The sequence below is a fragment of the Sceloporus occidentalis genome, unplaced genomic scaffold, assembly GCF_023333645.1.
Source record: "Sceloporus occidentalis isolate IW3139 unplaced genomic scaffold, rSceOcc1.0.p SCAF_339, whole genome shotgun sequence".
Taxonomy (NCBI): domain Eukaryota; kingdom Metazoa; phylum Chordata; class Lepidosauria; order Squamata; family Phrynosomatidae; genus Sceloporus; species Sceloporus occidentalis.
The window spans coordinates 281,476-300,000 of record NW_028317319.1 but is presented as its reverse complement, the minus strand read 5'-3'; the positions used below and the strand labels follow the sequence as shown (position 1 = coordinate 300,000).

The window sequence follows — 18,525 nt, the reverse complement described above, 5'->3', positions numbered from 1 at the left end:
AATACAGCCGATAAGATAGATCTATCTAAGATCTCTCCACAAGTAGAATTAGACAACCAATAAGAGTTATGAGAGACTATGATAGAGAAAGTTATACTTACATATCTGTACTTGCTTGTCTAAAACCATGTAAACCCCCCTATATGTCTAAATATGTATGTTTGTATATTTATTTTTTATAATTATAATTTGTACTTTGAAAAAAAAAAAAAAAAAAAGAAACCAGCAATCATAAAAGGTAACAATGGACTCTCTATGTTTAGAACAAGCTGGAAGAGCAACCCCAGGAACTACTCCAAACCCAGTAAGGGATGATTGCCTTGTGGTACCCTACGAGAAAACCAGCCAGTGTGTTGAAACATGCGAAGTAGAGAACAGTGGGTGGATGTATCTAAAGTGTGAATGCATGAGGACATCTAGTAAAAAGATGGCTTCCTTATGCAGAGAAGACTCCGTCCACTACATCTGGAAAACGTAACTAAGTCTCGTCAGGGACATGGCTAGGGTGGGTGGATGAGGCTAGATCCATTGGGAAAGAATTGCCTTTTTCCCCACCGCAGCCATAGTTATCAGAAGGGACCTCTCTTTGGCGGATAAATGACGTGTATCTGTGAGAGTAAATCCCACATAAGGCCCATTCAGGAGTCATAGTAAGGGGGGCGTTTTAGTGATGTGGTAACATGTATGTATAGCCTCCCAAAAGTTTTGAATCTGAGGGCAGGACCATAAACCATGCATTAAGTCAGCATCTGGATAGTGACATTTAGGGCAAGTAGAATCCTTTGTGAGGCCTATTTACAAAGTTTCGGAGGGAGATGCACCCTGTGTAACAATTTCAGCTGGAGACTTGGAGACGCTGTGAGGTACCCTCGGTCCGTTGTCTCACACTCAATAAGTGGACGTATGAAACTGTATGGTAGGGATATAGAAGTAGGTCTGGTGTGTGTTAGAAGAGTCTGCGCATCCAATCTACTATTTGTATTGGTAGATGTAAAGTGTGAGATGACCTTGGACACACACCTGTAGATCTGAAGATGATGTAAACCATGAATGGGAATGACCAGGAAGCCATCATAGGATATTGCTGTTTTATTCTTTTGGGTCAGAAAATTAACCAGGAGTCCCCCCCCCAAGAGCAAGAATAAACCACCGACTTTACCGTTCTGAAAAAAAGGATTACGTGTTAAATGTAAAAATAAAGAAAGGTTTGGGTTAAGGCCCTGGGTTTACCCAGGCTTTGGCCGTATGGTACAGCAAACGATTATCCTTTATAGGGCCAGGCCGGTCAGCGAGGTGTACAAAAGAGGCCAGATGTAGGTCAGGCGTAACCTGGAGGGGGCAGGCACAGCATGTGCTATTTTATAATTTGCTGCCAAATTGTAATCTAGAGGATTTGGGAGGTTAAGGCCACCCTGGGCAACTGGTTGCTGAAGTTTAAAAAGGGATATCCTATGTGTCTTGTTCTGCCACAGAAAATTATGGAGAAGTTTTTAAAGAGTATAGAGTATGAGAGGGAATGTCACGATTTTATATAAATAGCATTGACCTGTGAGGAAAAGCGGGAGTTTGCACCAGGATTGTAAATCCTATTCCATACGAGAGTGTATCGGAGAAAAGTTCATTTTATATAGGAAATATAAGTTGGCCAGGATCTGGAGACTCCCAAACCTTTCATAGCTTGATGTTAAATGGGCAAGGCTTCCATCTTATGAGGATTAATTAGGAAGTCCGAGGCCTTGTGGAACAAATCTAGTATAGACACGAGATGTGGGATAGCTCGTTTAGGGTTGGACAAAAATAAAGAAAACCATCTGCAAAAACCACAGTTTTAAGTTCCACCTTGCCAATTCTAATACCCGCTATGGGCACAGGGGATTCCACAAGATGTTCTTCAACCTGGCGGTGGAACCTTTGATACAACAGTGACAGGGGGCAACCTGGCATAGTTCCCCTCCCTAGAGGGAAGAACCCCCGAGTTTAGGCCATTCACTGTCATTTGTGCTACAGGGGACTTATAGAAGGCCTGAAACAGATTTAAGAACGGCAACCTAAAATTATGGTATTTAAAGAAACAGGTGAGGTAGTCCCATGAAATCCTGTCGAATGCCTTATCAGCGTCACAGCTAACAATAATGTTGTGGATTTGTCGTGTGTGCTTGGTGTAGTGTATAGCAGCTATAACATACGCATATGTTTGTCACCTAAACTATAGTTGAATTATGGATATACGCCCAGTCTTGGGCATTGTTCTGCTTCACCATACATGAAGAAACCACCACAGTGTCCCGGAAGCTTGTATTTACTATCCTATCACTCATTAAAGTATTAGGACAATACTGGATATGCAAAAATACCAACAAGTTACACCAACCAAGGGTGAAGTGGAAATTAAAGCCCAGTGGTTAAATAGAAAATTTTGCAGGAGGCGGGGCAGAGGGGCAGGGAAAGTTCATAGGCTACTGGATTTATCCATTGTGTAATACGACAATGGCCAATAAACTTAGGGGTGAGTTTCATGGATGGGACTTTCAACTAAAGATGGAGCCTGGAAAGGCATACTTTGTCACTAGGCCAGAAAGAGGGAGCTGGCCACCTGTGATCTTTGCACTGCATTCGGGGCCACAGAGTGTTTAGGTGCCATAAGTGATCCTCTAATGCCAGTCTCAGCACAGTCTGATGTGATTCATTAGGACGAAGGCCGTAAACACATTAGCATGCCGAGATCCTGGAACTCTTGTACTGTTTCTGACACATTTTTCAGCAGGTCTGCCCAGTTATCCTGACTCTGGTTAGTGTGTTCTGTTGCACCATTATTCTGGGGTATATACACAGTAGAAGATGACATGTTTTCAATGCAGACAAACCACTTCCTTTGATGAAGATCCCGAGCAGGGGGAAGCTTAAGGGGAAGAACAAAACGAGCCATCTTTGAGAACCGGTCAACAATGGTAGTATAGCGGTTAAAGGGTCTACAATAAGGTCCATGGCTAAATAGGACCAGGGGCGTTCACGAACCGGGAGGGGCTGCAGGAGTCTTTGTTTTAGGTGATAAAGAGTAGAGGCACAGATCCGACAGGCCAAAATGAAATCAAGAACTTCACTCCTAGCTGGATGTCCTATATTCTTGCATAAGTCAGGTATTACCTGCTTTGTCTCTATAGTTCAAGTTTCAGGCCCCTTGGTCAAACAAGCTTAAAGGAAGTTATCAGAGGGAGGGCACGGTCGGTGGACAGACACCATCCTGTGTCTCTTTTTCTTTGTTGTCGAGCATTGTTGAGGTGTGTGTGTTTCCATTTTTTTATTTAGTTTAAGGCAACTTTAATGTTAGCCTTTTAAAAGCATTTCAGATTAGTGAATTATTCAGCCCAAATAGAAAGGTACAAGTCGTGGTGTTAGTAAATGATGTGTGTGTTGATGATTCTGTATTAATTTGGATCCATCAGTCTAAGACTGAGCTGGAGGGTAAAGGGTTCCAGGTCTGTCTGCATGTGCTGCCCAACAGTAAGGTTTGCCCAAAATCCAGTGTTCTGGAGTATTTGGCCATTCACCCAGCAGAATGTAATTTATTGCTAGTAAACTGTGATGGGACATCTATGTCAAGATTTCAGTTTTTAGCTGTTTTCTGAAAAGCACTGTAGAGGGTGAGTTTGCCAGTTTGAGATTATGGCACTCATTCTGTGTTGGAGCTGCTACAGAAGCTGCTCGGGGAGAATGGGGTTTTGGTCAGGATGCTATCTGAAAAATAGGAAGATGGGAATTGTCTATGTTCCGGTTGATACGTGCAACCTCGCCTTGGGAGGTAAAATGTATTTTTGTGGGGTTATTTGTTCAGGATGCTGTTGGCCCAGCGGAACTTCATTTGAGTTTTTTTTCTTTCCAGGTCGTGATACAGTGCCTGGATCATTCCTACGTGCATTGGGCAGCAAGGAAGGCTAGAGTTTCCCCAAATCCACCTTAATTTTGATCCTGGCCTGGTCTCTGGTAATTGAAGATTTAACATCCATGCCCAAAATGGCCACTGCCAATAACAAAAATGCTTAGCACAACTCATTGTAATGCTATTGCCAGTAATCAAAATGGCCGGCACACATGCGCGAAATATCACATACAGGCCATATGGTTACAGCTTCGCTGAAAAGTCATTACTAGCACAATGGATAATAATTACATTAGGCCACAGAAAAACATTTGCATATTCAAAAACAATACTTTACATTTTACAAAAACCCTGCCCCTGGATTCTTAACCAACATATCTTAACTTAATTTTAAAACCCGAGGTTTTCTCCAAATCTTCTTATTTCCATCCTCTGAGCCCAGTAAATAAATGTATATCCAACAATCCAATTTTCGGATGTCGATCTAAAAGAAAAAATCATTAGCGTCTACAGTAGGTTAGGTCTTACAGAAATCTTAAACTGCTAGGACTGCCCTCTCCCAATTCTTTTAAAATTTGATTTCTCTAAACCTTATCAGACAGCTTCCATTGCTGCACCGATTCTGAAAGAATGAGTTGAATAATTCTCTTTGCCAATAATTCTCTTAACCAAGAGCCAATAAACAGTTTTTCAGAATGCGTCTAACTTGAAAATTGGTTAAAGGCAGACCAGATCAATGCATTAACCAATTTCCTGTAATATTGGGACACAATGTCATAATTGCCTCTGTAGTTCTAAAAGGACATATGCTTCCCCCTGTCAGGTACCTACCTCAGTTCCCTGTTGTTCGCAGGTATCTTCACCCGGCGAAGACTCCACCGACACCGGCATCTTTATCCGCGGACCGCAGCAAAGATGTCCAGGTCACATCCCCGACCTCTGTTGCGGCACTTGCAATGCAGGGCGCGTACCGGGAAAGGAGTGATGGCGGGGGAGGGGGCGTGTTTTGTGGTCCCATGACACAGGAGGGCAGACCAGGCGCGGGACAAGTGGTGATGGACAGAGCACCATTGACTATGGGTGTAGGAGGAGGGCTGGGAGAGGAGGAGGGCTTTGGCAAACCTCCAGCAATGATCCATCATTGCTTGATTGTTCAAGTCCCTTCCTGTATTCCCATACCTCCTTGCTGGATACTTGTTTTTTGGATTCGATAGACTTTGACCTTGGGTTGCTTAAGGGACTTTACTGAGTCTCTCTATCCCAGACCACAGATTGCTGTACGGTACTGTTTTTGCCTTTTATTATTGCACTGTGGAATAAAACCTTTGGTGTTGCACTATACCCTGGTTTGCACCTGCTACTTTATGTAAAGACTTAGCTGCCTCTCCGGTCCCGCTCCGTGGCCGCTTCCTCAGGTGGCTTACCGGGCAGCGAGTACCACTGCTACCCGGTCTGCGTCTTCACCGCATGGCCGACCCCGCAGCAAACAGGTGGCATAGCACCACCGTGTGGTCAAAATGTATTATTGCAAGTTACATCTGTAACGTGCTCTTATAACCTCGGGTGACCTCTTCATGCAGGACACGCCTCCTCCTCTCCCTATTTAAACCTGGACTTCCTCTTCTGGGTCACCCTTGGTTGGTGTATTTTGCTACTTGCTTGTGCATTTGATTGAGACTGACTGCTCCATTTTGACTCGGCTTGTTGACCTCGTTCCTGTCTCTCTGATTTGGCTCCTGATCCGTGCTCTTCTGGTATTGATTCGGCTTGTTGACCTCGTCTCTGGATTCTGATTCGGCTTATCCTGATTACCTGTTTTACCCGGTTGGTTCTCTGACTTTCTGGTTCCTGTTTGGCCTGGCTCACTCCGCCATCCAGGGTCCTACCTCACCAAATCATTGCACTTTATCTGGTCTCTCTGCGCTGTGCTCCAACCCCTAGAGCCACTAGACCGGATTGCACCAAAAAAAAAGCTGTATCAAAAGCTGTTTTTAACAAATAATCTTCATATTTATTCTAACATTCTAAAACCTAGCTCTTGTGGTAAATCATAACAGATAGGTCTCCTCGTCTCCTGAGTATGCTAAATAAAACCATAACCTTTTTAAAGTTTGTGTAATTAAAAAATCCTTAAACATATATTACTTACTGGGCAATCAAAAAAAAAAAAAAAAAGACACTGTGAAAAACCTTTTCTCATTAAATCCAAAACAAATTTTCAAGCCATCTCAATGTTGGCATTAAGCTCATCAACATCCTTACTATTTGTAAAGCATGACCACAACTACCATGCTTTCCTGTAGGCTTCCTAAGTAGACAGAGATCTAGCAATTAATAAACTTACCTGGATTAAGTCAATTCACAAAAGCTCTGTTGAACCGCCAACCTTTCTCTCTCCCCTTTAGGTACCAGCATTCTGAAAAGCTCGAAATCAAAGCTTGACAGCGCGTCAGCGATAACATTCTTCTTACCTGGGACATGTTTAGCTTTCAGCCATATGTTATTAGACATAAATAAACCAGACCCGGGAAAAGCGGAAATTAATGCAACAGTCAGTGAGGAAAAACTTCCGTCCTTGATTAAACTTGAGTATTTAAAGGGTTGTTACTTTACCCGCAAATCAGACTGCCTTGGCGGAAAACGTGTAAAGCATGAGGTCGGATCCAGCAGAAGCCTTTGTCACTGTTGTCTGACTGTTGCATTCATTTCAGCTTTTCCCAGATGTGCACCCGCTTGTTTGATTTGGTGAGCTCCAAGCCTGGACTTGAAGTGAGTTCTTCCATGTTGTGGCACCCAGAGGAGCGTTACATTGACGTTTGGGGAGGCTTGAGCGTGGTCAATACTAGTGTAAGTTTGATAAATAAACCAGACACCTCAAAAAATTAATAACAAGGATTTAGCCTTTTATGTATTAATAACCATACCTGGGAACTCTCCGGGTTTTGCCTGGTGAACTGTGGTAGAAACGCTGCTTATCCGGTTTGGCACCCATATCCCTTTTTAAATGAGGGTGTTTCCCATTATGTCAGCTGGAACGCCCACTGACGTTGGCAGGAATGCCCACGACACCACCTACCTATATCAGTGGGCAGTCCTTTTGTCGCATTTTAATAATAATAATAATATTTTATTATCCCACAAGTGTCCCCAAAATTTTAAAGGAACCACTATAGGAAACAATTTTAGCAAGATCATATTTTTATTTCATCCAGCTTCAAACCATTCTTGGGGCCAATTTACCTTTCCAAAATATAACAATGCCCCTGCAGCATCAGAAAAAAATCCACAGCATCGTCAATTAATTTGTCCTGTGAAATTGCTGTAATTTTTTTTAAAGAAAAAAACCCACACATTGGAATCCTCCTTAACTTGTTTTGTAACCCTAACTCTAAACACAGTTTAGTAACCCAAGTAATAACTGAAAGCTATTTACTCTCACTTTGTTTAGCTTTTAAAACCACACCAATTATAAACTGTATCCATCTTATCTCTATGCGATCTAAACCCTATACATCTAAATCAATGTTCCCTCTAATTTTTCTTAGGTGGTGTGCGCAGAAAATTTCTCTTGTGCAAAAATTTTCCCAGAGCCAAAATTTTGTGCGCACAATATGCTTCTGCAAACGTTACATTTAAATTGTTATTCTAGATTTTTGGTACAGCTCGCTCATGGTTAATAACACTACATTATAGTGTGATAATGTAGTATTAGTTACACAACAGTATTACTTACTGTAATGTTCTCACTGCATAAGTAAATTATGAGCGGATCACGAGCGGAGGCTCCAGGCCGCATAAAGTATAAAAAAAAAAATTGGGAAAAACTGTTGTGTGCAGGGGCGTACCTAGAGTATTTGGCACCTGGGGCGGATCCTGTACGTGGGACACCCACACACACACTTTAAAACTGCATAGCTTCTATCGTTAGGCAAACTTTGACGGGTACAGCATAACTGTTATCATTATTTACTAAGGCAGACATTGAAGGTGGTACAACATTACACCTATCACTATATACTGAGGCAGACATTGATGGTGGTACAACATAACACCTATCACTATATACTGAGGCAGACATTGACGGTGTTACAGCATAACTGCTATCATTATATACTGAGGCAAACATTGACGGTGGTACAGCATAACTGCTATCATTATATACTGAGGCAGACATTGACGGTGGTACAACATAACACCTATCACTATATACTGAGGCAAACACTGACAGTGGTACAGCAGAACATCTATCACTATATACTGAGGAACGCACTGACGGTGGTACAGCATAACACCTATCACTATATAGAGAGGCACACATTGACCATGGTACAAGCCAGACATTGACAATAATGCAGCATAACCCCAATCACTATATACTAAGCCAAACATTGATGTGGTGTAGGCCTACCACTTTAGTGTCTGGCCTAGTATCTATATATATACACACTATATATATATATATATATATATATATATATATATATATATATATATATATATATATATATATATATATATATATATATATATATATACACACACACACACACACACACTATATATGTATATATATATACTATATATATATATATATACTATATATACACTATATATATCTATATAGGGATGCACCAAAATGAAAATTCTGGACCTGAAAATTTAGCATTCAGTTGACTGAAACCAAAAATGACCCCCCCCCACACATTTAAAAACAAAAAAAACACTTTTATTAAAAGTAAAACCAAAATTAGACAAAAAAATCAACAACAATATATTACATATAATTAACAGCAATCACACTGGTTGCTTGGGCATGATAGGAGTGGGATTGCTGTTAGCAATCATATATATATATATAAATTAATATTGTTAGCGAATTTTTTTGCCCAATTTTGGTGTGTTACTTACTTTTAATAACCAAAATTGAAGAAAAAAATATATAATTGCTACCAGCAATCTCACTCCTATCATGCCCAGGCAGCCAGTACATGCTGGAACCTGAGCATGATAGGAATATGATTACAGTCTCCCTATGCCATGCTATCCCCCCCACACACACTTACACATCCATGCTATCACACACACACACTACAGCTTAACACCCATCACTCTCACACACTTACTAATTCACTCTCACAGAATGTTTTCCTACCTTTTCTCTGTCTCTGTCACCTCCTCTTCCTTCTTCCTCTTCTATGTCCTCTCCTTCTGGTGCAGTAAAGACGGCCTTAGGCGTTGTGGCACCCTGTGCGGACTACTCCTCTGGCGCCCCCCCTCACTACCCCTTCAAACTAACCCCCCTCTCTGCCCCTTCAAACTACCCCCCCTCTGCCCCTTCAAACTACACCCCCCTATGCCCCTTCAAACTACACCCCCCCATGCCCCTTCAAACTACACCCCCCATGCCCCTTCAAACTACACCCCCCCGCCCCTTCAAACTACACCCCCCCGCCCCTTCAAACTACACCCCCCGCCCCTTCAAACTACACCCCCCCTCTGCCCCTTCAAACTACACCCCCTCTCTGCCCCTTCAAACTACACCCCCTCTCTGCCCCTTCAAACTACCCCCCCTGCCCCTTCAAACTACCCCCCCTGCCCCTTCAAACTACACCCCCCTGCCCCTTCAAACTACACCCCCCTGCCCCTTCAAACTACACCCCCCCCTGCCCCTTCAAACTATACCCCCCCCTCTGCCCCTTCAAACTACACCCCCCCTCTGCCCCTTCAAACTACACCCCCGCCACTTACCTTGTTGCCGGAGTCCTGCGGTGAGAGCAGGAGGCATCCGTCTTCTCGCTCTGCCGCGGTGCCGGCGTTTCATGTTGAGCGCCGGAATAGTCCGGCACTCAACATGAGATGCCGGAACCGCAACGGAGTCACGGAGAGTAAGGGGCGCCGAGCGGTTGCTGAAAACAGCACGAGTAACCGCTCGACGCCCCTGCCCGGGACTAAAGCATCGTTTTTTTTTAAACTTTATTTAACATGAATGTTAAATAAAGTTTAAAAAAAAACAAACAAAAAAACCCCCCGATGTTTTAAGTCCCAGGCAGGCGCCCCTGCTACCATGTCGCACACCCCTAAGGCCGGCCCTGGTGGGCGTGGCTTCAGTGCTGTGCGCCGGGATCTGACATCAAATCCCAACGCACGGCATCAGTTGCCGCGCGCATCACAAGGGAGCAGGATTGGAGGTCTGTATTAACAGACCTCCCGCTCCCTTGATTGATTTTAAGCCGGTTGGAGGTAGATCCTTGATCTCCCCAACCGAGCTTGCTCCACTAGCGGCGGACATTACTGTCCGTCTCTGGAGAGGTGCTGTGCACACAACCGGTAGCGGACCCCCCCCCCCCCCTTCGGTACGCTAGTCTTTTATCTGACCATTCTATGAATGATGCAAATGCATCAAAATAAAACCATGAAATACAACTACCCACAGGCAAGCATTTGTCAAAAAAAAATTCACCTTTGAACTGAAAACCTAAAGAAGGAAAGCAAACTAGGTTAATTGGCAAGGGCCTAAATGCTGCCTCAATGTCCACTAGGCTAATAACGCATTATTTCCGAACAACCTATCCCTAATCTAAATGTATTGGAAAATCGAACTTATTCATTTCATCATTGAGAGATCTAACTCTAGGGAAAGATAAACGATGAATTAATCTAAATTAACCTTTCTTTTTGCTCGGCAATAGAATGTTTTACATAGAAAAAAATAAAATCCTATGAATGTGGTTTATTACACCACTCGGGGGATGTTGCTAAAAATTAATTGAGCAGTGGAACGAAGTCAGTGGAAAAAAAGATACTAAGCAAAATTACATAAAAAAATTTGTTTTTAATTGTTGTTTTTGTGAGTATACTAACAATAGACAGGTGTAAAATAGCCCCGATCTCTAAAGGGTTAGTCACTCTTTAGAACGAAATTAGGGTTGAAGGTGTAAAATAGCCTCGATCTCTAACCGGTTAGTCACTCTTTAGAACGGATAGTTATCTACAGAGCTGCTATTCTCTACACTAATGATTAAAGTAAAAATATTTTCGAAATAAACAGAATACGTCATTCATTCTCTTTTCACGCAGGCACTACCAAGGACGACTATTCCGGGGCCCTTGCCTTAGAAGGGAAATCCGGCTGCTCTGCGCAAACTCCTTCCTTTCCTGCTCAGGCCGCCAAAGAAGCCGCTGAGGTGAGGGATCAATGAGTTCTGTAATCTGTTGAAAATCCAACTCATCCTGCTAGCACCGATCCTCTGGGTTTATTAAGTGTGCTGGAAAAGACGTTGACATATTTGTTTAGTATATATTGTAGAGTAGCAACTTTCTTTGCTGAGATTGTTTTAAGAAGCGGACGTAGGCCGCAGCCGCCTATGTTGCTGGTCTACGAAGGCATTAGTATAGTTGCCCTGAAGGTGCTGCTTGGGGATTCATTTTAAAAATGAGTTTTGGTAGTCTGTTCAGTGCGAATGGTCAACGTGACATTGTCTTCCGTCGTCTAATATTTAGCGAAGAACTGTAGCGGCTGACTGTTATACATATTTGGCGTGTGACTGCTGGGCATATATCCTACGGTACGGTTTTTGCTTTAACGAATAATTGCGATTGCGTCAGGGGCTGCTACTCGAGTATTCACAGCGTTTTGGGGTTTGTGGTATTACAGTATGTGATCTTTAACCGGTCTACAAACCATAGTGCTGGCTTCTGGACTATGTGAATTTTAAACTGGGAATTGTGTACTGTGCGTGTAAAAAAAACAAAAAAACCCTGAGATGTGTTTGGTGTGAGTGGTTTTATAATTTTCTTTAAACTTTTTATAACAGATGTTGATGCCCAAGAAGGACCGTATTGCCATCTATGAGCTCCTCTTTAAGGAGGGTGTCATGGTGGCCAAAAAGGATGTTCATATGCCAAAGCATCCAGAGTTGGCTGACAAAAATGTGCCCAACCTTCACGTTATGAAGGCCATGCAGGTATGGGATGTTTTTTTTTGAATTTCAGTATTTCCATCAATTTATCTGGTTTTGTGCCCTTTTCCTCTTTCCAGCAGTATTGTATTTTTGCTTCTCAATCCTGCTATTCCTTTTATTTGTGTAGATAATGTCATATCCCATTTGCTTTTTAAAGCAAAAGCAGATTCCATAGTTCTATTACAACTGGAATTGATAAAGCGAACATTACAATTCTCAATATACACGTTAACATGCATTAAAACATACTGGCACAGAAGAGGGCTTTCCTTGTCTGCTTACAGTGTGTGTGTGTAATACAGCCTCATACAATTGCTTAAATATGTCTTGTATCCATAAACAAGCATTATATGGTCCACCACAGCCAGCACACCTGTAAGATAACCTCTTACTCTAAAACGCTAGCTAGCAAAAGTGTTAATGCTTTATATTGGCACTTTCTTGTTGTGAATGACTACTTTGATGCCATTATACAGGGACAGCTCATCCTTCTTGGACATCACAATGTTGGCCCATAATGAACAATGAAGTAGCTGAAACTGGAGCGCTCTTCCTTTAGTAAATTAACATCTTTGTACAGCCCCAAAAATCTATCTGGGAAAACATCACCACAGGTAGTGGGGTTTTCCTTGTAAACTGTAGCTATATTTACAGCCTACAAACCTTCTCTCTTGTTTTTCCAACTAGTCCCTTAAATCTCGTGGCTATGTAAAAGAACAGTTTGCCTGGCGACACTTCTATTGGTACCTGACCAATGAAGGTATACAGTACCTGCGTGATTTCCTGCACTTGCCCCCAGAGATCGTTCCTGCAACTCTGAGAAGGAGTCGCCCTGAAACTGGCAGGCCCCGCCCTAAAGGTGAGTAAACACTTTGCATGTTTGTTTGTTTACGTTTCTCAGGGGAACTGAAGTCTGAAACACCACCATTGAGTTTCATGTAAAATGGGTACTGTAATGACCTAACTGCAAGAAATATTTTTATATCTTAGCCTGCTACATCACAGGAACATATATCTTAAAATGTTGGTGAGACATGGTTGCTTCATGTACACAGTCCATATTTAATACCGTGTTTCCCCGAAAGTAAGACAGCGTCTTACTTTCTTTTTATCCCTAAAAGCCCCACTATGTCTTACTTTCGGGGTATGTCTTATATTGGGAAAATTTTTTCGAATTTAATGCTTTCCTACCTTTCCTTTCTTCTTTCAGCTTCTTTTCCTCCTCTTCGCCAGTTCTTGTCTCCTTCCGGGTCAGAGGGCACGGACAGCGGTGGGCGCGGCTTCAGTGTTGTGCGCCGGGATCTGACAAGAAACCCCGGCGCACAACAGCTGTTGCCGCGCAGATCACAAGGGAGCGGTATCGGAGGTCATTAACAGACCTCCGGCTCCCTTGAGTGATTTTAAGCCGGGTTGAACCCGGCTTAAAATCACTCAAGGGAGCCGGAGGTCTGTTAAAGACCTCCGATACCGCTCCCTTGCGAGCCTGCTCCTCCAGCGGCGGACATTACTGTCCGTCTCTGGAGGGGTGCCGGGTGCCGCAGGTTGGCACCCCCTGGAGTGTGGCGCCCTGTGCGGTCGCACACCCCAAAGGTCGGCCCTGCTCTAAGGGGCCGGCCTTAGGGGTCTGCGGCCGCACAGGGTTTAAATAAAAACATCGGGGTTTTTTTTCAACTTTATTTAACATCCTCCATGTTAAATAAAGTTAAAAAAACTTTATTTAACATCCTCCATGTTAAATAAAGTTTTTTTTAACTTTATTTAACATGGAGGATGTTAAATAAAGTTAAAAAAAAAACCCCGATGTTTTAATTTAAATCCTGTGCGGCCGCAGACACGTAAGGCCGGCCTTGGTGGGGACTTCCCGGCCCCTTAGAGTGGCGGACCCGGTCGCAGGTGCGGCGGGCCTAAGGGGCAGGCGCCCCTTATGCCCTGCGTTAATGCGGCCGTAGGCCGTAGGCAAATCCCCCGTGTTTCCCCGAAAGTAAGACATATGTCTTACTTTCGGGGTACGGCTTATATTAGCTGACCCCTCTGAAACTCCCGATACGTCTTACTATCGGGGGTGTCTTACTATCGGGGAAACACGGTAGCATTCGTGATGACATGATTACATAGTTGCTAACAAATACACTTTCAACACGGATTAATATGCTAGCAGTAGGATGTCAAATGAAGAGCTTGTGAACCAGAAACCATTCCCTTGTAGATCCTTAGTCTCGTACATTACTGTTTTAACCAAATGCTGCTCTCTGTGGACTGACAGGCTCTGGGATACAGGTGACTTGTTAGAAGGATCAATATATACATTTAGTTTTATCTAGATAAAGGGTTCCCCTTCTGCACAGGGAGACTCTCAGCTGTGTTTGTAAGCTTTCTAGTGGGAGGTGGCCTGTGGGACTGAGTGATAGACCCCATGTACATGTCACTCTCCTTTACAGAAAAGACATATGTACCTTTTTAAGAAACAAAATTGTTTGAACTCATATCTGCACCTATTAACTTTTTTTAAGGTAATGGACAAACTTCCTAATACCACTGGGTGCAAGAAGTTTCCTTGTCTTGGGAAAGGAATGGTTTCTCTAGGCTTTTAATTGCAGTCCCTCATCACCAGGCTAATATACCTTTGCTGCAAAGTTAACACTTTGGTCTCATGCTTGTCTTCTGCCCTCCACAACCACTTATTTGCAAAAGCAACACTATGAAAATGTAAAGAGACCTTGCAGCCAACACAAGCATTAAATTTCATATGGTTGGTGTTTCCTTTCAAATAAAACTGAAAATGTGTCCATTTTTAAATCCTGTTGACAACTGAAGCTTTTTCAAATTCTTATGTTTTCTCTTTCTTTCTAAATTGCTCTGTACCCTTCACAGGATTAGAGGGTGAGCGCCCAGCACGGCTGTCACGTGGTGGTGAGGCTGATAGAGACACATACAGACGCAGTGCTGCTCAACGTAAGTTTCTATTGATTTTTCAGTAGTGTAGTAAAGTCGTAATGGGAAAGCTATTGTGTAGGGCAGGGAGAGGCTGGGAATGGGAATGGATTTACACGCAACAGTGCAGTCCCTGATTAATGTTAATCTATAAATAAATGATAGATTGATGTGAAGAGAAATGTTCAACAGTTCTGTTTAAAAACACATGTTCCATAGCTGGTGCTGATAAGAAGGCAGAAGCTGGAGCTGGTGCAGCAACGGAATTTCAGTTTGTAAGTACAATTTAATACATTGACATGTAAAATACTGTATGCAAACATGTTATCTGTCTGCAGTATGTTCAGTTAATGTGATGTATGCCTCATGCAGTACATTGACTATTTTTTTTTTTTTTTTTTTCCCCTCCCACAGAGAGGAGGATTTGGCCGTGGCCGTGGACAGCAGCCTCCCCAGTGACATAAATGAGTTATTGTTGTGAATAATAAAACAAAAAAATACGTATTTGCTAGTCTGATGTTACTTTACTTCAAAGTCCAACCTACGCCAAAACAAATCTAGGCAGCAACTCCCACAAATACCATGCACTTATTTCGTTCTATTATACAGTTTAAAGAGAAATGCTCTCATCCGAACACCCTGTGACGCTGCATTAATTGAGGACTTAACCTATTCATTTATTTTTTGTCAAGTTTAACCTGTTAAGCACCAGTCTTTCCAGTTGGCCAATTCAATGTATCCCTATCAAACCAAATATTTTTGAAAACTAGACTGTGCTTAAAGTGCTGGTATTTTTCTACCAGCCAGTTTTAAAGATTGTGGAAGTTTGTTTCATGGGGTCTTTTTCCCCACGACTTATACTTCAGGTTTAAATTTACAGTTCCTGGTATACAGTTTTGTGAAAAAGAAAACCCTCTTAAAATGGTTACATATACAGTGGATATAAAAAGTCTACACACCCCTGTTTAGATGCCAGGCTCTTGTGGTGGTATAGAATGAGACAAAGATAAATCATGTCAGAACTTTTTCCACCATTGATGTGACCTATAACATGAACAATTCAAATGCAAAACAAACTGAAATCTTTGATGAGGGGCACAATAACCTGGCTGCATAAGTGTGCACACCCTTAAACTAATACTTTGTTGAAGCCCCTTTTGATTTTATTACAGCAATCCCTCTTTTTGGGTAGGAGTCTATTAACATGGCACATCTTGACGTGGCAATATATGCCCACTCTTCTTTCCAATAGTTCTACAAGTCTCGTGCACAGCCCTCTTCAGATCACCCCACAGATGATCAATTGGATTCAGGTCTGGGCTTTGGCTGGGCCATTCCAAAACATTCTTCTGCCGGTGAAGCCATGCTTTCGTGGAATTGGATGTGTGCTTTGGGTCGTTGTCGTGCTGAAAGGTGAACTTCCTTTTCAGCTTCCCAACGAGCACCTGAAGGTTTTGTGCCAAAATTGTCTGGTATTTGAAACTTCATAATTCCCTCTACCCTAAGGCCCCAGTTCCAGCTAAAGAAAAACAGCCCCAAAGCATGATGCTGCCACCACCATGCTTCTCTGTGTGTGGTGTTCTTTGGGTGATGTGCAGTGTTGGTTTTGCGCCAAACATACCTTTTGGAATTATGACCAAAAAGTTCAACCTTGGTTTCATCAGACCATAATGCATTTTCCCATGTGGTTTTGGGGGACTTGATTGTGTTTGCAAACTTCAGCTGGGTGTGGATGTGTTTCTTAGTAAGAAAAGGCTTCTGTCTTGCCACACTACCCCATAGCCCATTCATATGAAGAATATGGGAGATTGTCCAATGTAGCACACAGCCAGTACTTGCCAGACATTCCTACAGTTCCTTTAATGTTGCAGTCGGCTTCTTGTAAGCCCTCCCTGGCCAGTTTTCTTTTCATCGATTTTGCAGGGCTGTCCAACTTTTTATTTGTGATTAATCAGTCACTTTAAATGATAGGTATGTAATGACCTATATTTAACATGAGTTTGAATGTGACTGGTTAATTCTGAACACGGCCCCAGTTATAAGAAGGTGTGCACACTTATGCAACCAAGTTATTGTGAGGTCCCCCCTCCCCTCAAAGATTTCTGCTTGTTTTGCAATTGTTCACATTATAGGTCACAAAGGTGGAAAAAGTTCTGACATGATTTAGCTTTGTCTCATTCTTTAACACCACAAGAACCTGGCATTTTAACGGGTGTGTAGACTTTTTATATCCACTGTATTCACATATTAGAACACAATCTGTTGGCAGGTCTAACAGGTAAATACATTAGGTAATGTACAACACATGTCATTACACTGTCATGATTTATTCCACGAAATGGAGAAGCCATGTGCAACAACTAAGTACACCCTTACGGCTTCTATAAGAAGATGCTAATCAAATGCCCTTGTTTGATCATCAGCAAGTGTGGCCACCTCTATAAATGCCACGATTTTAGCAGTCTGGTGGTCTGGAGCATTAAGGTGTGTGTTAACAATGCCATGGAGCAGACAACAGCAATGATCTTAGAGAAGCAATTATTCAAGCTGCCCTTCAATCTGTGAAGCGTTATAAGGCCATTTCCAAACAATTCATAATTAAAAAGTGGAAAACATTCAGGACAGTTGGCAATCTTGCAAGAAGTGCACATCCCAGCATATTTCCCCTCCAAGGTCAGACCGTGCAATGATCAGAGAAATTACAAAAAACCCAAGTTACGTTTCTGAAGCTACAGGCCTCGGGATGGTAGATGTTAATGTTCATGACTACACTTACAGAAAGACTGAACAAGTATGGTTTGGTTGGAAGGTTGCCAGGAGAAAGCCTCCTCTCTCTAAAAAGAATATGGCAGCATGGCTTATTTTTGCAGAGTTGCATCTGAACAAACCAAAAAACTTATGGAGCAAGGTCTGTTGGACAGATGAGGCCAAAGTGGAGATGTTTGACCATAATGCACAGCTGGCTGCTAGCGGTTGTGTTTGTCCCCTAACTGGGTGAAAAACAGGTTGCGGGACCACATGTGGAATCTTCTAGGAAGGTCTCCAAACACCTAGCATGCAACTGGCCATGAGTAATTCAAAAGTTGGTGTGCTCTGTTCCAAACTCAGAGAGGATGATGGCAAGAAATTCTTGAAATAAATCTTCAGAGCATGTGTGAGCTTTTCAGGACCCAGCTTCTTCATCTCTACATTGTCTACAGCTTCTGTCTCGTTTGGCAGCTGTCTACATTTAGGGTCTTGTTTTGGGTTTTTAATCTTCAACTGTACTCCTTAAGCAAGCATCCTATTCATTCAGGAGAATGGAGCCTTCATTTAGAGATTTTCAGAGAAATTGTCACTACCAGACATACACTTGAGGGTGTCTATGATAAACAGACAGGAGCCTTTTTCTTCATTTCTTCTGAAAGAGGACCCCTGGCCTTGAATGCCTTCACCCACAATTGGTCAGGCTACATGTTCTGTTTCTATTCCTGTCCAGAGTAATAAGGAAGATCAGGACAGACTGGGCAAATGTCATCCTGGCTGTCCCAAATTGGCTGAGGAGAATATGGTACGCATGCAGATCTTCTGTTGATGTCTATAAGTCTGCCCTCTCATCTTCCAGACCATCCAGACCTGCTTTCTCAAGGTTGTGTGCTTCACCCGTCTAAACACTACACCACCTGATGCCCTGGAGATTGAGAGGGTTTTCCTACTCTTTCCTCTTGAGTAATAGACATCCTATTGTTAAGTAGAAAACTAGTCATAATACCCCAA

General features: G+C 42.5%; 1 protein-coding gene across 1 annotated transcript; it reads left to right on the top strand.

Moving 5' to 3' along the window:
* The first annotated feature begins 11,045 nt into the window (after positions 1-11,045).
* LOC149274285 (small ribosomal subunit protein eS10-like) lies at positions 11,046-15,244 on the top strand. Its single transcript, XM_089505677.1, has 6 exons — positions 11,046-11,061; positions 11,692-11,841; positions 12,526-12,697; positions 14,710-14,790; positions 14,989-15,044; positions 15,184-15,244. Exons 2-6 carry the CDS (start codon positions 11,692-11,694, stop codon positions 15,226-15,228), a joined length of 504 nt encoding a protein of 167 aa, XP_089361803.1. The 5' UTR covers positions 11,046-11,061; the 3' UTR covers positions 15,229-15,244.
* Positions 15,245-18,525: the final 3,281 nt, after the last annotated feature.

What these genes read in the sequence shown, in the direction of transcription:
- LOC149274285 (XM_089505677.1), top strand. Translation starts at nt 11,692, where the DNA reads ATGTTGATGCCCAAGAAGGACCGTATTGCCATCTATGAGCTCCTCTTT. An exon ending in ACGTTATGAAGGCCATGCAG is followed by an intron (nt 11,842 to 12,525) that starts GTATGGGATGTT and finishes TTTTCCAACTAG; the next exon opens with TCCCTTAAATCTCGTGGCTA. An exon ending in CAGCAACGGAATTTCAGTTT is followed by an intron (nt 15,045 to 15,183) that starts GTAAGTACAATT and finishes CCCCTCCCACAG; the next exon opens with AGAGGAGGATTTGGCCGTGG.